The 24,193-nt window shown below is 44.5% G+C and overlaps 1 protein-coding gene across 4 annotated transcripts in view; it reads left to right on the top strand.

Annotated features, from left to right (window-relative positions):
* The window catches only part of LOC134352829 (proteasome subunit alpha type-7), a 41,877-nt gene that overhangs the window by 1,818 nt on the left and 15,866 nt on the right, over positions 1-24,193 (top strand). For 2 of the 4 annotated variants that reach the window (XM_063060324.1, XM_063060316.1), the window contains exons 3-5: positions 4,890-5,014; positions 6,279-6,401; positions 15,143-15,262. In XM_063060324.1, coding sequence (XP_062916394.1) covers positions 4,890-5,014; positions 6,279-6,401; positions 15,143-15,262 — 368 coding nt within the window. The remainder of the gene's footprint in view (positions 1-4,889; positions 5,015-6,278; positions 6,402-15,142; positions 15,263-24,193) is intronic. The other 2 variants (XM_063060338.1, XM_063060330.1) reach the window with 1 other exon arrangement.

Raw genomic sequence — 24,193 nt, 5'->3', positions numbered from 1 at the left:
TCATGGCGTTACCCGAAGAGGACCAATATCCTGCTGGGAAGGTTGAATAGAGCTGTTAGGGAGGGTTTAAACTAATTTAGCAGGGGGATGGGAACCGGAATGATAGAGCAGAGGTGAGGGGAAAACAGAAATAAATCTAAGATAGTGAGCAGTAAAGATGTCAGGAAGGGCAGGCAGGTGATGGGGCAAATTTGCAGCCATTAGGATGAGTTGCAGTGCAATCAAAGCAAGAAGTACCAAATACTGGACTTAAGGTGTTATACTTAAATGCACGCAGCATAAGGAATAAAGTGGATGATCTTGTCTTACAGTTACAGATTGGCAGGTATGATATTGTGGCCATCACTGAGACGTGGCTAAAGGATGCATGTCTCTGGGAGCTGAACATCCAAGGATACATAGTGTATCGGAAGGATAGGCAGGTAGGCAGAGGGGGTGGCTTGGCTTTATTGGTAAGAAATGATATTAAATCATTAGAAAGAGGTGACATGGGATTGGAGGGTGCAGAATCTTTATGGGTTGAGCTAAGAAATTGCAGAGGTAAAAGGACCCTGATGGCAGTTATATACAGGCCTCCTAACAGCTGCAGTGATGTGGACTACAAATTACAACTGGAAATAGAAAAGGCCTGTCAGAAGGGACATGTTATGATAATTGTGGGGATTTTAGCATGCGAGTGGATTGGGAAAATCAGGTCGGCACTGGATCTCAAGAGACAGAATTTGTAGGATCTCTCTGAGATGGCTTTTTAGAACAGCTTGTTGTTGAGCCCACTAGGGGATTGGCTGTACTTGATTGGGTATTGTGTAATGAACCAGAGATGATTAGAGAGATTGAGGTGAAGGAACCCTTAGGAGGCAGTGATCATAACATGATTGAGTTCACTGTGAAATTTGAGAAAGAAGTTGAAATCTGATGTGTCGTTATTTCAGTGGAGTAAAGGAAATTACAGTGGCATGAGAGAGGAACTGGTCAAAGTTGATTGGAAAGGGACACTAGCGGGAAGGACAGCAGAGCAGCAGTGGCTGGAGTTTATGCAAGAAGTGAGGAAGGTGCAAGACAGGTATATTCCAAAAAAGAAGAAATTTTCGAATGGAAAAAGGATGCAACTGTGGCTGACAAGAGAAGTCAAAGCCAAAGTTAAAGCAAAGGAGAGGGCATACAAGGAAGCAAAAATTAGTGGGAAGACAGAGGATTGGGAAGTGTTTAAAAGCTTACAAAAGGAAACTAAGAAGGTCATTAAGAGGGAAAAGATGAACTATGAAAGGAAGCTAGCAGAAAATATCAAAGAGGATACTAAAAGCTTTTTCAAGTATATAAAGAGTGAAAGACAGGTGAGAGTAGATATAGGACCGATAGAAAATGATGCTGGAGAAATTGTAATGGGAGATAAGAAGATGGCGGAGGAACTAAACAAGTATTTTGCATCAGCCTTCACTGAGGGAGACATTAGCAGTATACTGGACACTCAAGGGTGTCAGGGAAGAGAAGTGTGCGCAGTCACAATTACGACAGAAAAAGTAGTCAGGAAGCTGAATAGTCTAAGGGTAGATAAATCTCCCTGACCAGATAGAATGCACTCTCGTGTTCTGAAGGAAGTAGCTGTGGAGATTGCGGAGGCATTAGCAATGATCTTTCAAAAGTCAATAGATTCTGGCATGGTTCCGGAGGTCTGGAAGATTGCAAATATCATTCCGCTATTTAAGAAGGGGGCAAGGAAGCAAAAAGGAAATTATAGACCTGTTAGCTTGACATCGGTGGTTGGGAAGTTGTTGGAGTCAATTGTCAAGGATGAGGTTACAGAGTACCTGGAGGCATATGACAAGATAGGCAGAACTCAGCATGGTTTCCTTAAAGGAAAGTCCTGCCTGACAAACCTATTGCAATTTTTTGAGGAAATTACAAGTAGGCTAGACAAGGGAGATGCAGTGGATGTTGTGTATTTGGATTTTCAGAAGGCCTTTGATGAGCTGCTGGACATGAGGCTGCTAAACAAGATAAGAGCCCATGGAATTATGGGAAAGTTACATACGTGGATAGAGTGTTGGCTGATTGGCAGGAAACAGAGAGTGGGAATAAAGGGATCCCATTCTGGTTTGCTGCCAATTACCAGCGGTGTTCCACAGGGGTCCGTGTTGGGGCCGCTTCTTTTTACGTTGTACATCAACGATTTGCGTTATGGAATAAATGGCTTTGTGGCTAAGTTTGCTGATGATACAAAGATAGGTGGAGGGGCCAGTAGTGCTGAGGAAACAGAGTCTGCAGAGAGACCTGGATAGATTGGGAGAATGGGCAAAGAAGTGGCAAATGAAATACAATGTTGGAAAGTGTATGATTATGCACTTTGGCAGAAGAAATAAACGAGCAGGCTATTATTTAAATAGGGAGAGAATTCAAAGTTCTGAGATGCAACTGGACTTGGGAATTAACCCTTAAGATTAACCTCCAGGTTGAGTCGGTGGTGAAGAAGGCGAATGCAATGTTGGCATTCATTTCTGGAGGAATAGAGTATAGGAGCAGGGATATGATGTTGAGGCTCTATAAAGCACTGGTAAGACCTCACTTGGCGTAGTTTTGGGCTCCGTATTTAAGAAAGTATGTGTTGATGTTGGAGAGAGTTCAGAGAAGATTCACTAGAATGATTCTGGGAATGAGGGGGTTAACATATGAGGAACGTTTGTCTGCTCTTGGACTGTATTCCTTGGAGTTTAGAAGAATGAGGGGAGACGTCATAGAAACATTTTGAATGTTGAAAGGCATGGACAGAGTGGATGTGGCAAAGTTGTTTCCCATGGTGGGGGAGTCTAGTACGAGAGGGCATGACTTAAGTATTGAAGGGCACCCATTCAGAACAGAGAGGCGAAGAAATTTTTTTAGCCAGAGGGTGGTGAATATGTGGAATTTGTTGCCACGGGTGGCAGTGGAGGCCAAGTCATTGGTGCATTTAAGGCAGAGATTGATAGGTATCTGAGCAGCCAGGGCATCAAAGGTTATGGTGAGAAGGCGGGGGAGTGAGACTAAATGGGAGAATGGATCAGCTCATGATAAAATGGCGGAGCAAGCTCGATGGGCCGAACTTCTGCTCCTTTGTCTTATGGTCTTATTAACCTGCAATGTTAACTTTATTTTCTCAAGGATATTGTCTGGCCTATGTGTTTCCAAAACAATTATTGATATTTCCAAACAACACACATCAAAGTTGCTGGTGAACGCAGCAGGCCAGGCAGCATCTCTAGGAACAGGTACAGTCGACGTTTCGGGCCGAGACCCTTCGTCAGGACTAACTGAAGGAAGAGTTAGTAAGAGATTTGAGAGAGGGAGGGGGAGATCTGAAATGATAGGAGAAGACAGGAGGGGGAGGGATGGAGCCAAGAGCTGGACAGGTGATTGGCAAAGGGGATATGAGAGGATCACGGGACAGGAGGCCCGGGGAGAAAGACAAGTGCGGGGGAACCCAGAGGATGGGCAAGGGGTATAGTCAGAGGGACAGAGGGAGAAAAAGGAGAGTGAGAGAAAGAATGTGTGTATAAAAATAAATACGGATGGAGTACGAGGGGGAGGTGGGGCATTAACGGAATTTAGAGAAGTCAGTGTTCATGCCATCAGGTTGGAGGCTACCCAGACGGAATATAAGGTGTTGTTCCTCCAACCTGAGTGTGGCTTCATCTTTACAGTAGAGGAAGCCGTGGATAGACATGTCAGAATGGGAATGGGATGTGGAATTAAAATGTGTGGCCACTGGGAGATCCTGCTTTCTCTGGCGGACAGAGCGTAGGTGTTCAGCAAAGCGGTCTCCCAGTCTGCGTCGGGTCTCGCCAATATATAAAAGGCCACATCGGGAGCACCGGACGCAGTATATCACCCCAGCTGACTCACAGGTGAAGTGTCGCCTCACCTGGAAGGACTGTCTGGGGCCCAGAATGGTGGTAAGGGATGAAGTGTAAGGGCATGTGTAGCACTTGTTCCACTTACAAGGATAAGTGCCAGGAGGGAGATCAGTGGGGAGGGATGGGAGGGACGAATGGACAAGGGAGTCGCATAGGGAGCGATCCCTGCGGAAAGCAGAGAGGTGGGGAGGGAAAGATGTGCTTAGTGATGGGATCCCGTTGGAGGTGGCGGAAGTTCCAGAGAATATGTTGGACCTGGAGGCTGGTGAGGTGGTAGGTGAAGACCAGGGGAGTCCTATTCCTAGTGGGGTGGCGGGAGGATGGAGTGAGAGCAGATGTGCGTGAAATGGGCGAGATATGTTTGAGAGTAGAGTTGATGGTGGAGGAAGGGAAGCCCCTTTCTTTAAAAAGGGAGGACATCTCCCTCGTCCTGGAATGAAAAGCCTCATATTTCCAACATCTGTAGTGTTTGCTTTTGGTGGGAATTTGGCTGGAGGAATATCACTCTTCAGAACCAGCCTAGTGCTGCACAGATTAGCAGTTGTGCCCAAAGCAGATACTTGTTTCATGATATTGGTATTGGTTTGTTACTGTCACATGCACCAAGAAACAGTAAAATTTTTTGCCTTGCAGGCTGTTTATACAGATCAAATAATGACACAGTTCACTGAGCAAGAATAAAATAAAACAATGTCGAATAACCTAAAAGCTATTGAAAGAGTGCGGTGCTGGTCAATGATAAAGTGCAAGATATTAACCAGGTAGATTGTGAGGCCAAGTCCATCTTATTGTACAAGAGATCTGTTCGAGAGTCTAATAGCAGTGGGACGAAGCTGTGCTTGAGCCTGGTGTTACGTGCTTTCGGTTTTTGTATCTTCTGCCCAATGAGAGGGGAGAATAGAGAATGTTTGGGGTGGGTGGATTCTTTGTTATGCTGGCTGTGTTACTGCTGAGATTACTATGCAAACAAGTTTACCTGACTGCTTCTGCTTTCATTTCTAGGTCTGACAGCTGATGCTCGAATAGTAATCAACAGAGCTCGCGTGGAATGTCAGAGCCACAAACTCACTGTGGAAGACCCAGTCACTGTAGAGTACATAACACGATTCATTGCAACTTTGAAGCAGGTAGAGGTTCATTCTATTTCTGCCTCAAAATAAAGTGCAAGTTGTGATGAAATTTCTGAAAAACATCACTGGGTCTGGAAAGTAATTGATAGCTCTGCATTATGTCTACTCTGCTACAAGGAAGGTATTATTAAAGAGTGCAGAGAACATTTACATGGATGTTGCCACAGTTTAGGTAGATTTCTATCTGGGAAGAGGTTGGATAGGCAAGTACTTTATTCCTTGGTTTGTAGGAGACTGAGAGGTGATCTTACAAAGATGTATAAAATCAGGAGGGATATAGATTCAAACTAAATTTATTACGTTATACTATCCTGAGAATCATTTTCTAACAAGCACTTGCAGGACAAAACAATAGAATTTATGAAAAAAAAATACCAAAACAGACAAATGCCAATGTCCAAAAGAAGGCAAGCTGTGCAAAAAGAATACAACCCGAAATTCTTACTCTTCACAGACATCCGTGAAACAAGAAACCCCACAGAGTGAATGATAGAAACATCAGTACCCCTAAAACCCCTCCCATTGCACAAGCAGAAGCACTGCCCCTCCTCCCAATATGCAAGCAATAGCAAAAGCACTCCCCACCGCCCCAAAGAGACATTGGTCTAGAATCAGGGTCATAGATCTAGCGAGTGAGCCAAAACGCTGACTGCAAATGAGTATACTAATCATTTATTTACAAACAGTAAAATTCAATCAAACATTCATGTTCCCTAGTTACAGAAACTACAATGTTGAATATTCAGCAAGCATATTTAGTTAAAAGCACACACAGAGCATACCTTCCCAATGGTTATGTATACCTCTTGCCTTAAACAAAGGAAGAGAGCAAACCACTTCTACGTGCTATCTTATATCCAGGATATTTGAAACTGGACACTAGGTGGCTAACCAATGGGAAAAGCAGCTACATTTTCTAAACTAGCCAATCATAATGAAACAACTTTCGACAGAAGCACAGGACAAATTAACAATAACCAATTAACGTAATCGTAGTCTTTGAATGGTGGGAGAAACTGGAGTACCCAGGGAATACCCACACCTTCCATGGGGAGGGCATACCGACTCCTTACGCATGATGCTGGAATTGAAATCTGAACTCTGGACTCTCCTAAGCAGTAATAGCATTGCGCTAACCACAAGGCTACCGTGGCCCAGGAGCTTGAATCTGCTCACTTATTCCAAAGCCGACTCCACAGTGAGAACTATTGTGTGTTACTTGCAACTAGTGGGAATTGTTCTGTGTGTTTATTTTTTCTAGCGTTACACACAGAGCAATGGTCGGAGACCCTTTGGAATCTCTGCTTTGATTGTGGGATTTGATTATGATGGCACTCCACGTTTGTACCAAACTGACCCATCAGGGACATACCAAGCTTGGAAGGTAGGTGTTTCCCTTCCTCTTGAGGACTGACAGAATAAGGATATGTACTCACTAGCTCTAAAGATGACTTGAACTATGTTTTACTGTGGATACTGCCTCCTTTACTTCAATTAAGGAGATTTGCTGACTTTATTTGGTCATATGTGATTCTGGGCCCACCAGATCTATCTTTTTTGTTGTGTTCAGTGAGGTGTAAATGGTTGCCAGGACGCCAGGAAAAAGTTTCCCATTTTCTTTTAAAAAAAAAATTCAAAGGATTGTTTACGTCAGGCTTGGAGACCAGATGGATCTCTGCTTTGGTATCTGATCCATAAGTAGATCCCCTTCCTGTTGCACTGGAGCTTTCAGAATCAGATTTATTATCACTGACATATTTCAGGAAATTTATTGCTGTGGTAACTATACAGTGAAAGACATAAAAATTTCCATAAGTTGCAAAAGATCAATAGTGAGATAGTATTCGTGGATCATTCACAAATCTGATGGCAGAGAAGTAGCTGTTCCTGAATCATTGAGTGTAGGTTTCCAGGCTCCTGTACCGCTTGCCCAGTGGTAGAAATGAAGAGTGCATAGCCTGGATGGTGAAGGTCTGTGACAATGATTACCACCTTATTGAGGCACTACCTCTAGAAGAAGCCCTCGATTACGTGGAAGGTTGTGCCCATTGTGACGAAAGAGGGTTACAAAAAGTACACATAGACTAAGATGTTAACTGTCCTGTGCTGGCACCAGTGGGATCAGCAGTTAATCTGCCACCTGTCTTCAGGAGAAAGAGAGATAAGGAAGACAATGGAGCAGCATTTGGAAATGTTAACGAAGAGACGGGAGAGTTTAACGGAAGGAGACATCGGTCTGAGAACTGTCAAGATCGGCTCCTTTTTGAACCCTGAACTGTTTGAAGTGTGATGGACAGGTGATACCCCAGCAGGGGGATAAAAAAGGACAGGTTTGCTAAGGCGGGACACACGCGACACCACGAGGTAACGAGACCCTGGAAGCGGTGCGCCTCCCACAAGTCGGTGGGAGCTTTTGGAGCGCTGGTTGCGGGACCAAGCCATAGACGCACAGGGTGGAAAGGTACGATCAGCGGGAACCTGGTGTGTGTCCACCCTGCAGGTTCACTGCAGAGGAACGATCGTGTCTGAAATGGAGGGGTCACAGTCGGTGACCTCAGAAGAGATTACGAAGGGCTCGCCCGAAAGCTGACTGCGAAGAATATCGAAGGTCTGTGTGGAAGCCGTTTGAATATTCATTCGCTTTCGCTCTCTCTCTCTCCTTCCCCCACCCCGTCCACCGCCACGGCAGTGATTACTGTGAACTGAACTGAACTCAATTGAACTGAACTTTGCGTCTCTTTGAAACTGGTCATTTACCCCTAGACGATGATAGAGCTTGATTGATCCTGTTATCCTAGTTCTGTGTACATGTGTGTTTCTCATTGCTGAACTGCTGCATTTATTATCCTTTTGATTAGAGTACTGTGTTGCTTATTTCTTTAATAAAACTTTCTTAGTTCCAGTAATCCAGACTCCAACTGAGTGATCCATTTCTGCTGGTTTGGCAACCCAGTTACGGGGTACGTAACATAAGTGGGGTTCTCGTCCGGGATTTTGAACGCTAAATTTGGGACGGAGTAAATTGATTGGGTTAAAATTCCCGAAAGAAAGAAAAGACAAACAGCAGAAATGGAGATTGAGGAATTTCTAAAGGCGCCGACCTTGGAGGCATTAGAGGATGCCAGGAAAGCGGAATTGGCAGCTGTGGCCAAACGGTTGAATATTGTTAAGGGGAAGTCGACAATGAGGAGAGAGGAGATACACAGAGCTATCGTAGAGCACTATGTATCTAAAGGTGTGTTTCCCCAAGGGGAGCTGGAGGTGGTGTCTATTGAAAAACCTGCTGGAGACGCGGTACAGGTGCGGCTTGAAAAGCTGAGACTCGAGCACGAATTCCGGGTACTGCAGCTAGAACACGAAGAGAAGCAGTTAGAAAGGCAGGAGAGAGAGAGAGACAGTTAGAACGGCAAGAGAGAGAGGGACAAACAGTTGGAGCGAGAAGAGAGGGATAAACAGTTGGAGCGAGAAGAGAGGGATAAACATTTGGAGCGAGAAGAGAGGCAGAGGGAAAGGGAATTTGAGCTGGAGAAGTTAAAGATGATGGCAGCGCAGGGGCCCATGCCGAACCAAGGTGGAGGGTTCCGGGCGACCCAGGAGGTTAGGCTGGTTCCCCCATTTGACGATACCGATGTGGGTCGGTACTTTCTCCATTTCGAACAAGTTGCTACAAGTCAGGACTGGCCGAGGGATAAGTGGGCTGTTTTGCTTCAGAGTGTACTTAAAGGAAAAGCCCAACAAGCTTACTCAGCTTTGTCCGCGGAAGATGCCCAGAGGTATGAGGTGGTGAAAGAGGCCATCCTCAGGATTTATGAGTTGGTCCCGGAGGCATACCGGCAGAGGTTCCGGAATGCGAGGAAGCAGTGGGACCGCACGTATTTAGATTTTGCCTGTGAGATGCAGACATATTGTGAGTGTTGGTGCGCCTCGAAGGGGGTAGATGGGGATTATGACAGACTGCTACAGCTGATCCTGATTGAGCAGTTTAAAGGTTGTGTCCCTGAAGGTATGAGACCCTACCTAGATGAGAAAGAGGCAGCCACGTTAGCCGCAACTGCTAAGTTAGCGGATGAGTACGCGTTGACGCATAAAATGAAGTTTGCCCCAAGTAAAGGCTACCAGAAGGGTAGTCAGGACGGCGGGGAGAGTCCGCCAGAAAAGTCAGTAGGTAAGCCGGGGACTAGTGAGAAGGATAAGGTGGACCAGGAGCAGTCTGGTAGGAAGTCTCCTGGGATCGTCTGTTATAATTGTGGGATAGTCGGACACTTTGCGTCCAGGTGCTTTGCCCCAAAGAAGGAGACGTGAAAAGGAAAAACGGCGATCTTGACTGGCTGTATCGAGCTGGTAAACGAACTGCTAGGAGAGGGAAGGTCTGCCAATGTTCAGGAAGGGCGTGAGAGGTTTATCTCGGCCGGATTGGTGTCGGTGAAGGAGGGGTTAAACCCAGTTCCAGTGCGGATCTGGAGAGACACGGGAGCATGTCAGTCTTTGATATTGAAGAGTATATTAGAGTTTAGTTCAGAGACCCAGACTGGGGAGGTCGAGGTCAAAGGTATTGGGGAAGGGACAGAGGCAGTCCCTTTGCACCAGATACACCTACAAAGCAACTTGGTCTCTGGACTAGTCACGATCGGGGTGAGGCCTGAATTACCGATGAAAGGCGTGGAAGTCTTACTCGGTAATGACCTCGCGGGGGGAATTGTGTTCCCAGCCGTGAGATTGACAAGTCAGCCTGCCAGCATTGAGGTCCCGCCCATGGACTCACAGGTTTATCCCATTTGCGCAGTAACTCAGCGGATGTTGAGGAAGGCTGCAGAGGCTGATATAAAGTTAGCTGAGTTGTTTCTGCCAACCTTGTACGAGGAGGGGGTTAGAAAGTGAAAAGAAAGAACGTAATGAAACAGGAGGAAGTGGGGAAATTAAGGTAGATTTATCATTAGAAAAGAAGGACTTTATACAGGCACAGGAGCGAGACGAGGAAACAGCTCGCTGTGAAACGGAGTTAGGAAGAGAGCCAGTAGGCTATGGTGTGAAGAGGGAGGTGCTAAGGAAGGAAGGGAGACCAAGTACAGCAGATGAGGAATGGGGGATGGTGCCAAGAATCTCTGGGGATGAGATTTTTAACCTGGCCCACAAGGTACCCCTCGGTGGACATTTTGAGGTGCTGAAGGAAACAGTCGGCGGAATCATGAAAGAGGTTTACTGGCTGCACAGGAGGAAGGATGTTATTGATTATGGCAGACGCGAACTGAGATGGTCACAGGCTTTTGATATGCTAACAAACCTAGTCGGTGTTAGCGCGGAAATCAATGAAGCTAGGGTCCCCCTGTTAAGAAAAAAAAAATTTTGAAAAGATGAGTATGGTATCGACAAGATGGGAGAAGGCTGTTGTTTTGGCCAGCTCTGCTGATAAGGTCTCTCCCTTAATCCCTGAACAAAGTGACTCTTTAGGAGAAGTAATTAAACGGCTCGCACACATGTGTTTGATTGTCCCAAGGCGATGCAAAGAACTGGGACATTGGGTGGTGTTTGTCACGCTAGGTCAGCTTAGTGAGCAACAGCCCTATAGAATGAGAAATTCAGTGACGCAAGGGCTAACGAACACAGAAGTGTATATTGGCGATGTAATACGGCTGTCTGAAGCCAGCTTGATAGTGAACCTTGAAAAAAATGAGTTCACGAAGGTCACTTATCTGGGAATTGTGGTAACACGGGCAGCTGGCAGCGATGCAAGCTAAGGTGCGGGCTATTTCTGACATCCCAACCCCGACAGACAAGAGGGCCCTCAGAAGGCTCTTGGAGATGGTGGGGTACTGTAGGAAGTTTTGCAATAACTCTGCGGTTACTACCCCTCCCCCTCCTACTAAGCCCTTGCGAGAGAAAACTAAGTTGAGATGGGACGACCCTTGTTATCCTGGTCCGGGACGAAACCCAATGAGAGGTTACACTGATCGCAATTCATCAGTGTTTTCGGCCACTATGAAGTTTGCTAAGTTGGAGCCTGGTTTAGGGGATTATTAATAACACATATAAAAGGAACGGAAAATGTGATTGCTGACTGTCTGTCAGGTGTTGACAACTTAAAATTCTCTGTATTAGCCAAATAGCTGATGAAGATGTATATTTGTGTGTATCTAATAATGTATTCATGTTTGTAATTTTTACCCCGGTAAAAATCCTTAAAGGTGAGGAGTGTGACGAAAGAGGGTTACAAAAAGTACACATAGACTAAGATGTTAACTGTCCTGTGCTGGCACCAGTGGGACCAGCAGTTGATCTGCCACCTGTCTTCAGGAGAAAGAGAGATAAGGAAGACAATGGAGCAGCATTTGGAAATGTTAACGAAGAGACGGGAGAGTTTAACGGAAGGAGACATTGGTCTGAGAACTGTCAAGATCGGCTCCTTTTTGAACCCTGAACTGTTTGAAGTGTGATGGACAGGCGATACCCCAGCAGGGGGATAAAAAGAGACAGGTTTGCTAAGGCGGGACACACGCGACACCATGAGGTAACGAGACCCTGGAAGCGGTGCGCCTCCCACAAGTCGGTGGGAGTTTTTGGAACGCTGGTTGCGGGACCAAGCCATAGACGCACAGGGTGGAAAGGTACGATCGGCGGGAACCTGGTGTGAGTCCACCCTTGCCTGGGTGCCAGGTTCACTGCAGAGGAACGATCGTGTCTGAAACGGAGGGGTCACAGTTGGTGACCTCAGAAGACATTACGAAGGGCTCGCCCGAAAGCGGACTGCGAAGAATATCGAAGGTCTGTGTGGAAGCCGTTTGAATATTCATTCACTTTCGCTCTCTCTCTCTCCTTCCCCACCCCCGTCCACCGCCACGGCAGTGATTACTGTGAACTGAACTCAATTGAACTGAACTTTGCGTCACTTTGAAACTGGTCATTTACCCCTAGACGACGATAGAGCTTGATTGATCCTGTTATCCTAGTTCTGTGTACATGTGTGTTTATCATCGCTGAACTGTTGCATTTATTATCCTTTTGATTAGAGTACTGTGTTGCTTATTTCTTTAATAAAGCTTTCTTAGTTCCAGTAATCCAGACTTCAACTGAGTGATCCATTTCTGCTGGTTTGGCAACCCAGTTACGGGGTACGTAACACCATGGTCGAGCTGGCTGAGTCCACAAACCTCTGCAGCTTTTTCCCAACCTGTGCGTTGGATCCTCCATACTCAGCTGTGATGCAACCAGTCAGAATGTTTTCTACTGTATAGCTATTAGAAATTTGCAAGAGTCTTTTGTGACATACCCAAACTCCTCATGAAGCAGAGATACTAGCATGCCTCCTTCTTGCATCCGTGTGTTGTGTCCAGGACAGATCTACTGAGATGTTGACATCCTGGAACATAAAGCTGTTCACCTTTCTAGTGCTGGTCCCTCAATGAGGACAATTGTGTGTTCTTCCAACTTGCCCTTTCTGAAGTCCATAATCAATTCCTTGGTCTTGCTGATGTTGAGTGCAAGGTTGTTATACCACCCAACCAGCTGATCTAACTCACTCCTGTAGGCTTCCTCATCACCACCAGAGATTGTGATTGGAATCACTACAGTTTATCAGATCGACAAAACTATGTTGACTCTGAGCTGACGTACTATCGCTGTTGGAGTAGGGCATTCTGCCCCTTGTTTGCTCCCACTTTCAACACTGCAGATCTTTACCCGCCATATCCTATATTCTTTGATTCCGAATATATTCATGACCTCAACCATGAATATATTCAACAGATGAGCCCCCCTCCCTTAGCCTTCTTGGGTTGAAAATTCAAAATATTCTCTACACCTTTTGAAGAATTAAACAAAAAAAATTGTCCTCAATGATAGATACCTTAGATTTTGTCCCTTTGTTCTTTATACTACAGTCAAGAAGATTCATTGTTGCATCTACCTTATTAAGTCTTATAGGAATTTTGTGTCAATGAGCATTTTTCATTCTTCTCAGCTCTAATGAGTAAAGGCCCGGTCATTTGACAAATATTCTGTTCCAGGAGTCACTGGTAAGCTTTGCTGCACTTCCTCTGTCGCAAGTTTATTCTTCCCTAGGCAGAACAGACTTGTAGATGAGGCCCCTCCAGCTCTTTGTATAGTTGGAGCTAGACATTTTTCTTGTGTTCATACCCTTGTAATAAAGGCCAAAGTTTACCTTCCACATTGTTAGTGAACCCAGTAATTCATACCCAAGTCCCTTTGAACACTAACAGCTTTCACTTTCTGAAAAATAACAATCAGCTCCAGATCTAGAACATAGAACAGTATAGCACAGTACAAGCCCTTTAGCCCACGATGTGCCAACCTTTTAACCTACTGTAAGATGAATCGAACTCTTCCCTCCCCCATAGGCACATGGATAAAAGAAAAATGTAGAGCTGTCTAAGAATCTCTTAAATATCCCTAACATATCTGCTTTTACCACCACACCTGGCAGTGTATTCCATGTACTGACGTCTCTCTGAGTTTTAAAAAAAACTAAGTCTGATATCCCCCTATACTTCTCTAATCACCTTCAAATTATTTCCTCACATTAGCCATTTCTGCCCTGGGGAATTGACGTCTTGTATCATCTTAAACACCTCTATCAAGTCACCTCCCATCCTCCTTTGCCCCATAGAGAAAAGCTCTAGCTTGCTCAAGCATTCCTCAAAAGACAGAATCCAGGTAAATCTCTGCACCCTCAAAAGGTTTCCACATCCTGTCTACAGTGAGATGACCAGAACTTAATACAATATGCCAAGTGTGGTCAAACTGAAGTTTTTTAGAGCTGCAACATTACCTCATACCTCGTAAACTTAATCTCCTGATTAATGAAGGGCAACACACCACCTTATACACCCTATCAACTTGCACGGCAAGAACAGATAAAACACTCGGTAGAGCAAACAGTGTCTGTGGGTAGAAGCAATTTAAATTTTAGGCTGTAGATCTTTTGTTCCAACCTGAGAGGTTAATTCTGATTCTCTTGCCACAGATTTTCTGTTTCTATATGGGTGGGGGGAGGAACAGATTTCAACCAGAATAGCATGAGTGGGGAGGGGAAGAGACTGAGGAACAGGAAACAAGGACAGGAATGAAAGACCCAAAATTAAGCAAAAAGGATGAGAGACAAGCAGGACCATGGAGCAACGTAATAGGATGACCAAGAATGCTGAAGGGGGATTGATTAGATTTATTAATCCCATGTACCTCAATGTTCAGTAAAATTCGTCATTTGCATTAGCAACCAATGCGATCTGATGATGTGCTGGGGCTGCCTGCAAGTGTTGCCACACATTATGGTGCCAACGTGGCATGCCCATAATGTTCAGCAGAACATGGTGCAGCCAACATATAACAACCAAGAACAGCAAAACAAGCTTCTTTTCCACCCCCACCCACACACACAGCAGGGCCTCCGAGCCCAGATAGGCATCTGACTTCCAGACTGTGGCCCCAGACTTGCAGACATTAGGCCTCAAACCTCCGGACTGGACTCCTGAAGGCATCGTGACTCTACCTGTGATGTATTCACAATAAGGTAGTGGAATTAACTAATCAATGAAAGGATGTGGGGAGAAAGTTAGAACACGGCACTGAATTTAGATGATCGTCTTGATTGTAGGAGAGGACTCGAAGGGTTGAATTTCCACATCCTTATTCTGATTTCAGTCCCTCAGCATCTGAGAAGAGGCTGCTTTATACTGGGCCCAGTTGGGTTCTCATGCATCATGAATTTATTGGGGATTGGTTGAAAAAGTGCAAGCAAAGAAATGATGGCTTTTGAAGAGCTTTTTGGATTCTGCTTGTCACTTGGAATGTCAGCATTCATCCATTATCACCCTTGAAAATATATGTGGAATTCTCTGAATTAAACCTCATAACCTCCTAGTCTTGCTCCACTGCCACCAGAATATGATATACTGCAACTTGCGGAGCATCTATTTATTGCAGAGTTTTTTTGTTGTTTGTATACAAAGATTCTGCTGTGACTTACAATTATTAATCCTGGAATCCAAAGGATTGCTTGGAAACTGAACCCTGACCAATTAGGATAATTATTGATGTGAAAATGTGATATCAGTGAATATTCTGTGCATATGGGAAGGCATGTCTTAAGATATAATTTGTGTGTACAAACAGGCAAATGCCATTGGCCGCAGCGCCAAGACAGTCCGAGAGTTCCTGGAAAAAAACTACACCGATGAGGCAATGGCAACAGACAATGACACTATCAAGCTCGCAATTAAGGCTTTGCTGGAAGTGAGTGAAATTCATTATTGCCAAGACAGTGTTTGTTCTTCACATAAGTCAGAGTTAATGGCAGGATTCTTAGCACTGCAGAAGGTTCTTGGGCTGCACATCCATTGGTCCCTCCAAGTTGCGGTGCATGTTGATAGCAAACGAGAAAATTTGCAGATGTTGGAAATCCAAACACCACACAAAATTCTGGAGGAACTCAACAGGCCAGGCAGCTTCTATGGAAGAGTACAGTCGACGTTTTGGGCTGAGACATCAACTGTACTCTTCCATAGGTACTCCTTGGCCTGCTGAGTTCCTACAGCATATGTGCGTTGATGGGGTTGTTAAGAGGGCATATGATGTGTAACCTTCAGTTGGGGCATTGAGTTCAAAAGCTACAAGCTAATGTAGCTTTGATAAAACCGTGGTTAGACTATACTTGGAGTATTGTGTTCAGATTTGGTCACCTCATTATAGGAAGGATGTAGAAACTTAGGATATGGAGGAGATTTACCAGGGAGTGACACAGTAACATAGTGTTAATGTAACTATTGAAGCACCCCGTGACCTGGGATCTGTTTCGCTGCTGCTTGTAAGGAGTTTGTACGTTCTCTCCATGACCACATGGATTTCCTTCGGGTGCTCCGGTTTCCTGCCACATACCAAAGATGTACAGCCTAGTAAGTTAATGGATCACATCATTGTATTGGGTGGCAGTGGGGCTTTGGTGTGGAAGGGCCTGTTGCAGTACTGTATCTCAAATTTAAAAAAAAAAGAGAGCATGCCTTATGAGATAAAGCTGAGGTAGGACTTTTCACTTTGGAGTGAAGGAGAATGAGGTGACAGAGGTGTCTAAGATGAAAGTTATTTTGGGGATTGAAAGGCTTGCCATATCAGGAATGCTTGATGTCTCTGAGCCTCTACTGACTGGAATTCAGAAGAATGAGGGATAATCTCATTGAAACCTGTCGAATATTGAAAGGCTTTGATGGAGTAGATGTGGAAAGGATGTTTCCTATGGTGGGGGAGTCTGAGACCAGGGGACACAGCCTCAGAGTAGAGGGATGTCCTTTGGGAATGGAGATGAGAGGAATTTATTTAGCCAGTGAGTGGCTGTTGTGGAAGCCAGGTGATTGGGTATACTTAAGACAGAAGTTGATTAATTCTTAATTAGAGCATGAAGAGTTTTGGGGAGAAGGCAGGAGATTGCGGCTGAGAGGCGAAGTGGATCCACCATGATGAAATGGCAGAGCAGACTTGATGGGCCAAATGGTCTTATGATAAAAAGCATTGATAGTGACAGCCAGCACCTTTTAGCTAGAGTGAAAATGGGCTAATTCAAGGGGCATAATTTTAAGATGATTGTAAGAAAGTATAGGGCAAGTATCAAAAGTAGTTTTTATAGAGTGGTGTGTGCACTGCCAGCAGAGGTGGTGAAGACAAACATTGGAGACATTTAAGAGACCCTTAAGATAGGCACATGGATTTGAGTGTTATGTGGAAGTGAAGGCTTAGATTGATCTGGGTTAAAAGCTGGCACATCATGGGCTGAATAACCTGTACTGTTTTATGTGTGTAACAGTCAGAAGGGTCCACATAACCTTGCAGAAATGCTTGAATTTAATAGCAGAAACTGGGCACCTGTCCGCCATTAAACTTGGGAAAATTGAAGGCATTTTTTATTTCTGAAAAACTGCACCAGAATTCCTGTAATGGAAATTTGCAGTATTACTGATATAACAGAAGAAAATATGAGCAAGAGCAAGCTCCTCAGCCGCCTGTCTTTCAATACGACTGAGCCTTGTTGTCTTGACTGCACCGGTTCCCTCAGTATGGTTGCATTTCATGTTAAGGTGTGTGAGCTGTTGGCATTCTGTCTTTGGTGCTGCAGGGTTGTCCACCTTGCCAGATGGTTAACATTTGTCATGGTTTGAGCAACATGCACAAAAATGCTAGAGGAACTCAGCAGGTCAGAGAGCATCTATGGAAGGAAGTAATCAGTCGATGTTTCAGGCTGAAAACTTTATTGGGACTTCTTTTGGGCAGGTTCACGGACGGGTAATGTTTAGAGGGATATCAGAATCGGGTTTATTATCACCAGTATGTGGTATGAAATTTGTTAACTTAGAAGCAGCAGTTCAATACAATACATAATACAGAAAAGGAATAAATAAATCGGTACAGTACACATATATTGAATAGATTTTAAAAATGTACAAAAAAACAGAAATACTATATTAAAAAAATGTGAGGTAGTGTCCAGTGGTTCAATGTCCATTTAGGAATTGGATGGCAGAGGGGAAGAAGCTGTTCCTGAATCGCTGAGTGTGTGCCTTCAGGCTTCTGTACATCCTACCTGATGGTAACAATGAGAAAAGGGCATGCCCTGGGTACTGGAGGTCCTTAATAATGGACGCTGCCTTTCTGAGACACCACTCCCTGAAGATGTCCTGGGTGCTTTGTAGGCTAGTACCCAAGATGGAGCTGACTAGATTTACAACCCTCTGCAGCTTCTTTCAGTCTGTTACAGTAGCCCCTCCATACCAGACAGTGATGCAGCCTGTCAGAATGCTCTCCATGGTACATCTATAGAAGTGTTTGAGTGTATTTGCTGACATGCCAAATCTCTTCAAACTCCTAATAAAGTATAACCGCTGTCTTGCCTTTTTTTATAACTACATTGATATGTTGGGACCAGGTTAGATCCTCGGAGACCTTCACACCCAGGAACTTGAAACTGCTCACTCTCCCCACTTCTGATCCCTCTATGAGGATTGGTATGTGTTCTTTTGTCTCATCCTTCCTGAAGTCCACAATCAGCTCTTTCGTCTTACTGGTGTTGAGTGCCAGGTTGTTGCTGCGGCACTACTCCACTAGTTGGCATATCTCACTCCTGTATGCCCTCTCATCACCACCTGAGATTCTACCTACAATGGTTGTATCGTCAGCATATTTATAGATGGTGTTTGAGCTATGCCTAGCCACACAGTCATGTGTATATAGAGAGTAGAGTAGTGGGCTAAGCACACACTCCTGAGGTGTGCCAGTGTTGATTGTCAACAAGGAGGATATGTTATCACCAAGGGTTAGGAAGTCGAGGATCCAATCGCAGAGGGAGGTACAGAAGCCCAGGTTCTGCAACTTCTTAATTGGGATTGTGGGAATGATGGAATTAAATGCTGAGCTATAGTCAATGAACAGCATCCTGACGTAGGTGTGTGTGTTGTCCAGGTGGTCAAAGGCCATATGGAGAGCCATTGAGATGGCGTCTGCAGTTGACCTGTTGTGGCGCTGGGCACATTGCAGTGGGTCCAGGTCCTTGCTGAGGCAGGAGTTTGCTCGGGATTGCTACCTGTGCCACGTGCTAGCGAGGGCAAGAATAGTCGGATCAGGCAGATGAATGCGTGGCTGAGAGACTGGTGTAGGGGGCAGGGCTTCAGATTCTTGGATAATTGGGATCTCTTCTGGGGGAAGTATGACCTGTTCAAAAAGGACAGGTTACACCTGAACCCGAAGGGGACCAATATCCTGGTGGGAAAGTTTAATAGAGCTGTTAGGGAGGGTTTAAACTAATTTGGCAGGGGGATGGGAACCGGAATGACAGAGCGGAGGAAGGGGAAAACAGAAATAAATCTAAGATAGTGAGCAGTAAAGATGTCAGGAAAGACTGGCAGGTGATGGGGCAAATTTGTAGCCATTAGGATGCGTTGTAGTGCAATAAAGTTGCAGTGAAATCAAAGCAAAAAGTATCAAATACTGGTCTTAAGGTGTTGTACTTAAATGCACGCAGCATAAGGAATAAGGTGGATGATCTTGTTGTACAGCTACAGATTGGCAGGTATGATATTGTGGCCATCACTGAGACCTGGCTAAAGGATGCATGTCTCTGGGAGCTGAACGTCCAAGGATACACGGTGTATTGGAAGGATAAGAAAGTAGGCAGAGGGGGAGGCGTGGCTTTATTGGTAAGAAATGATATTAAATCATTAGAAAGAGGTGATATAGGATCGGAAGGTGCAGAATCTTTATGGGTTGAGCTAAGAAATAGCAGGGGTAAAAGGACCCTGATGGCAGTTATTTATAGGCCTCCAAACAGCTGCAGGGATGTGGACTACAAATTACAACTGGAAATAGAAAAGGCTTGTCAGAAGGGCAGTGTTATGATAATTGTGGGGGATTTTAACATGTGAGTGGATTGGGAAAATCAGGTCGGCACTGGATCTCAAAAGAGAGAATTTGTAGAATGTCTGCGAGATGGCTTTTTAGAACAGCTTGTTGTTGAGCCCACTAGGGGATCGGCTGTACTAGATTGGGTATTGTGTAATGAACCGGAGGTGATTAGAGAGATTGAGGTGAAGGAACCCTCACGGGACAGTGATCATAACATGATTGAGTTCACTGTGAAATTAGAAAAAGAGAAGCTGAAATCTGATGTGTCGGTATTTCAGTGGAATAAAGGAAATTACGGTGGCATGAGAGAGGAACTGGCCAAAGTTGACTGGAAAGGGACTCTGGCGGGAAAGACGGCACAGCAGCAGTGGCTGGAGTTTATGCGAGAAATGAGGAAGGTGCAAGACAGGTATATTCCAAAAAAGAAGAAATTTTCGAGTGGAAAAAGGATACAACCGTGGTTGACAAGAAAAGTTAAAGCAAAAGAGAGGGCATACAAGGAAGCAAAAATTAGTGGGAAGACAGTGGATTGGGAAGTGTTTAAAAGCTTTCAAAAGGAAACTAAGAAGGTCATTAAGAGGGAAAAGATGAACTATGAAAGGAAGCTAGCAGATAATATCAAAGAGGATACTAAAAGCTTTTTCAAGTATATAAAGAGTAAAAGACAGGTGAGAGTAGATATAGGACCGATAGAAAATGATGCTGGAGAAATTGTAATGGGAGATGAGGAGATGGCAGAGGAACTGAACAAGTATTTTGCATCAGTCTTCACTGAGGAAGACAGCAGTATAGCAGACACTTAAGGGTGTCAGGGAAGAGAAGTGTGCGCAGTCACAATTATGACAGAGAAAGTACTCAGGAAGCTGCATAGTCTAAAGGTAGATAAATCTCTGGGACCAGATAGAATGCACCCTCGTGTTCTGAAGGAAGTAGCTGTGGAGATTGCGGAGGCATTAGCAATGATCTTTCAAAAGTTGATAGATTCTGGCATGGTTCCGGAGGACTGGAAGATTGCAAATGTCACTCCGCTATTTAAGAAGGGGGCAAGGAAGCAAAAAGGAAATTATAGACCTGTTAGCTTGACATCCGTGGTTGGGAAGTTGTTGGAGTCGATTGTCAAGGATGAGGTTACAGAGTACCTGGAGGCATATGACAAGATAGGCAGAACTCAGCATGAATTCCTTGAAGGAAAATCCTGCCTGACAAACCTATTACAATTTTTTGAGGAAATTACCAGTAGGCTAGACAAGGGAGATGCAGTGGATGTTGTACATTTGGATTTTCAGAAGGCCTTTGACAAGGTGCCACACATGAGGCTACTTAACAAGATAAGAGCCCATGGAATTATGGGAAAGTTACATACGTGGATATAGCGTTGGCTGATTGGCAAGAAACAGAGTGGGAATAAAAGGATCCTAGTCTGGTTGGCTGCCGGTACCAGTGGTGTTCCGCAGGGATCAGTGTTGGGGACGCTTCTTTTTACATTGTACATCAATGATTTAGATTATGGAATAGATGGCTTTGTGGCTAAGTTTGCTGACGATACGAAGATAGGTGGAGGGGCTGGTAGTGCTGAGGAAACGGAGAGTCTGTAGAGAGACTTGGATAGATTGGAAGAATGGGCAGAGAAGTGGCAAATGAAGTACAATGTTGGAAAGTGTATGGTTAGGCACTTTGGCAGAAAAAAATAAATGGGCAGACTATTATTTAAATGGGGAAAGAATTCAAAGTTCTGAGATGCAACAGGACTTGGGAGTCCTCGTACAGGATACCCTTAAAGTTAACCTCCAGATTGAGTCAGTAGTGAAGAAGACGAATGCAATGTTGGCAGTCATTTCTAGAGGAATAGAGTATAGGAGCAGGGATGTGATGTTGAGGCTCTATAAGGCGCTGGTGAGACCTCACTTGGAGTACTGTGGGCAGTTTTGGTCTCCTTATTTAAGAAAGGATGTGCCAACGTTGGAGAGGGTACAGAGAAGATTCACTAGAATGATTCCGGGAATGAGAGGGTTAACATATGAGGAACGTTTGTCCGCTCTTGGACTGTATTCCTTGGAGTTTAGAAGAATGAGGGGAGACCTTATAGAAACATTTCGAATGTTAAAAGGCATGGACAGAGTGGATGTGGCAAAGTTGTTTCCCATGATGGGGGAGTCTAGTACGAGAGGGCATGACTTAAGGATTGAAGGGCGCCCTTTCAGAACAGAAATGCGAAGAAATTTTTTTAGTCAGAGGGTGGTGAATCTATGGAATTTGTTGCCACGGGCAGCAGTGGAGGCCAAGTCATTGGGTGTATTTAAGGCAGAGATTGATAGGTATCTGAGTAGCCAGGGCATCAAAGGTTATGGTGAGAAGGCAGGGGAGTGGGACTAAATAGGAGAAAATGGATCAGCTCATGATAAAATGGCGGAGCAGACTCGATGGGCCGAATGGCCTACTTCTGCTCCTTTGTCTTATGGTCTTATGTAGATCTATTCTGACGGTGTATAATAAACCCATCGATCTGAATCTCTGCATCCGGTATGGAAGGGGTGTTCCATTCTGTGAAACAAAGGAAACTTGTGGTTCTAATGTCCCTCTGATTCAGCCCCCTAGCTCTGAGATCATCCATTTTATTCACCAGAGACTGCACGTTTGTCAGCAAGATAGTCGGTATAGGCACTATACCATTTCCTTAAACTAACTTGTAACCCCGCTCTGCACCCGCACTTCCGTGGTATCCTACATGGGGACTTCCGACCACAATCGATGTTGTTTCTGTCAGTTTTATGCAGCGATAGTTCGTTTAAACGCATTAAGACATCTTTGTTGACTGTACTGACCTTGGAAGCAGTTCTGCTTTTTAGCTCTATCAGGCTGAAACGGGAATATTATAACCATTGAGAGTACTGCTGCTACTTGAGTCGCACCTAGGCACTCCGGAAGTATTTCAAACACAGCTTAATGGGACTATCTCAGTTTTGGTCACCATGGATGAGTTGGGTCGTAGAGCCTGTTTTTGTGATATGACTCCTTAAAACATGCATTTGAATTCCTTGGACTCCTGAGGACAGATCATTTCTTTTGAAGCCTTTTGGTATGGTTACAGGATTTCCTGAGCCATACCTCCATGATTCTGCTTTTGGTTCTTTTCTCAATTATCCTAGGTTTTGAGCTGGCCCATTTTTGACAACACGTTTGAGGATCAGGAATTTTTAAAAAAATTATTCAAGCGCTGTTGGGTTCCCAAGCTGACCCAGCATTTAATTGTCCTTCCCTAGTTGTCCTTGAGAAGGTGGTGGTGAGTTGTCTTCTTGAATGTCAAGGTTGTTGAGTCACTGTGCTATTGGGGAGTTCTAGGATTTTGACCCAGTGACAGTGAAGGAACAGTGATATATTTCCAAGTAAGAATAGTGTGTGGCTTGGAATCAACTTCCAGCTGATGTTCCCTGTGATTATGTTGTCTTGGTGAGTTGCTGCAGTGCATCCTGAAGATGGGACACATTGTCTAGTGGTGGAGTGAGTAAATAGTCGTGGATGGGGAACCCATTAAATAGATTGTTAAGTCTTATACAGCGCTGAGTTTCTTCAGTGTTGAAGTTGCACTCATTTAAGTAATTGAAAAGTATTCCGTCACATTCCTGACGAGAGCCTTGTAGATGATAAGTAGAATTGTAAGCAAAATGTTGGATTTGATTGCATGAGGACAAGATTAGAGATGTCCTGCTCCAGTTGTTAAAGTTGTGTGGGACTGCTGCTGGAGTTCTGTGCTTAGCTGTGATCACACACCCAAGGTAGGATATAAAGATTACTTTTATTTGTCACATATATGTCAAAAATACAGTGAAATGTTTTGTGTCAATAACAAACACAGGCTAATGATGTGCTGGAGGCAGCCTACAAAGTGTTGCCACGCATCTTGCACCAACATAGCATGCTCACAACTTACTAACCCGTGCATCTTTGGAATGTGAGGGGAAACTGGAGCACCAAGAGAAAACCAGTCATGGGGAGAACGTACAAACTCCTTACAGTCGCGAGAATTGAACCCCAATTGCTGGCGCTGTAAAGTGTTCCATTCACTGGTACGCCTTCAATATATACAATCAATTTCATCTCAATAGAGGTCAAGGTTCACTGATTCCTGGGGTGGAGCTCATCCTGTGAGGAGAGTTCAAATGGTCAGGATCAACGTTTGTTTAGAATGATGAGTGGTCTTGTTATAGAAACTGTGGCAATGAATTTCATGGATTCACCACCTGCTGGCTAAAGAAATTCCTCCTTGTCTCTGTTCTAAAGGGCGTTGATGGGGTAAATGATACCCCTGGCTAGGGTCTCAAGAACATGGGTCATAATCTCAAGGTAAGTTGGCATAAAGAATGGAAATAAAAATAAATTTCTTAACCAGCAGGCTGTGGACCCTGAATAGGGATCCAAAAATGTTTGGATGCTGGGAATCATAACCCAGGAACAAAATTTGTCCTGCGGCCTATCGAGTCTGCTCCACCATTTGATGAAGGCTGATATATTTTCCCTTGCAACGCCATTCTCCTACCATCTCCCTGCAACCTTTGAGGCCCTTAGTAATCAACATCCGCTTTAAATATACCCAGTAACTTAGCCTCCACAACAGTCTGTTGAATTAATTTCACAGATTCCCCTCGTGGGGAAATTCCTCATGTCTATTCTAAAGGGCCAACCATGTATTTTGAGGCTGTGCCGTCTGGTCCTAGACTCCTGACTATAGGAAACATCCTTTCCACATCCATTCTGTCCAGGCCTTTCAATATACAGTAAATTTCA

The sequence above is a fragment of the Mobula hypostoma genome, chromosome 1 (genome assembly GCF_963921235.1).
Source record: "Mobula hypostoma chromosome 1, sMobHyp1.1, whole genome shotgun sequence".
Classification (NCBI taxonomy): Eukaryota; Metazoa; Chordata; class Chondrichthyes; order Myliobatiformes; family Myliobatidae; genus Mobula; species Mobula hypostoma.
The sequence above is the reverse complement of the archived record's forward strand: the minus strand, read 5'-3'. Positions and strand labels throughout refer to the sequence as shown.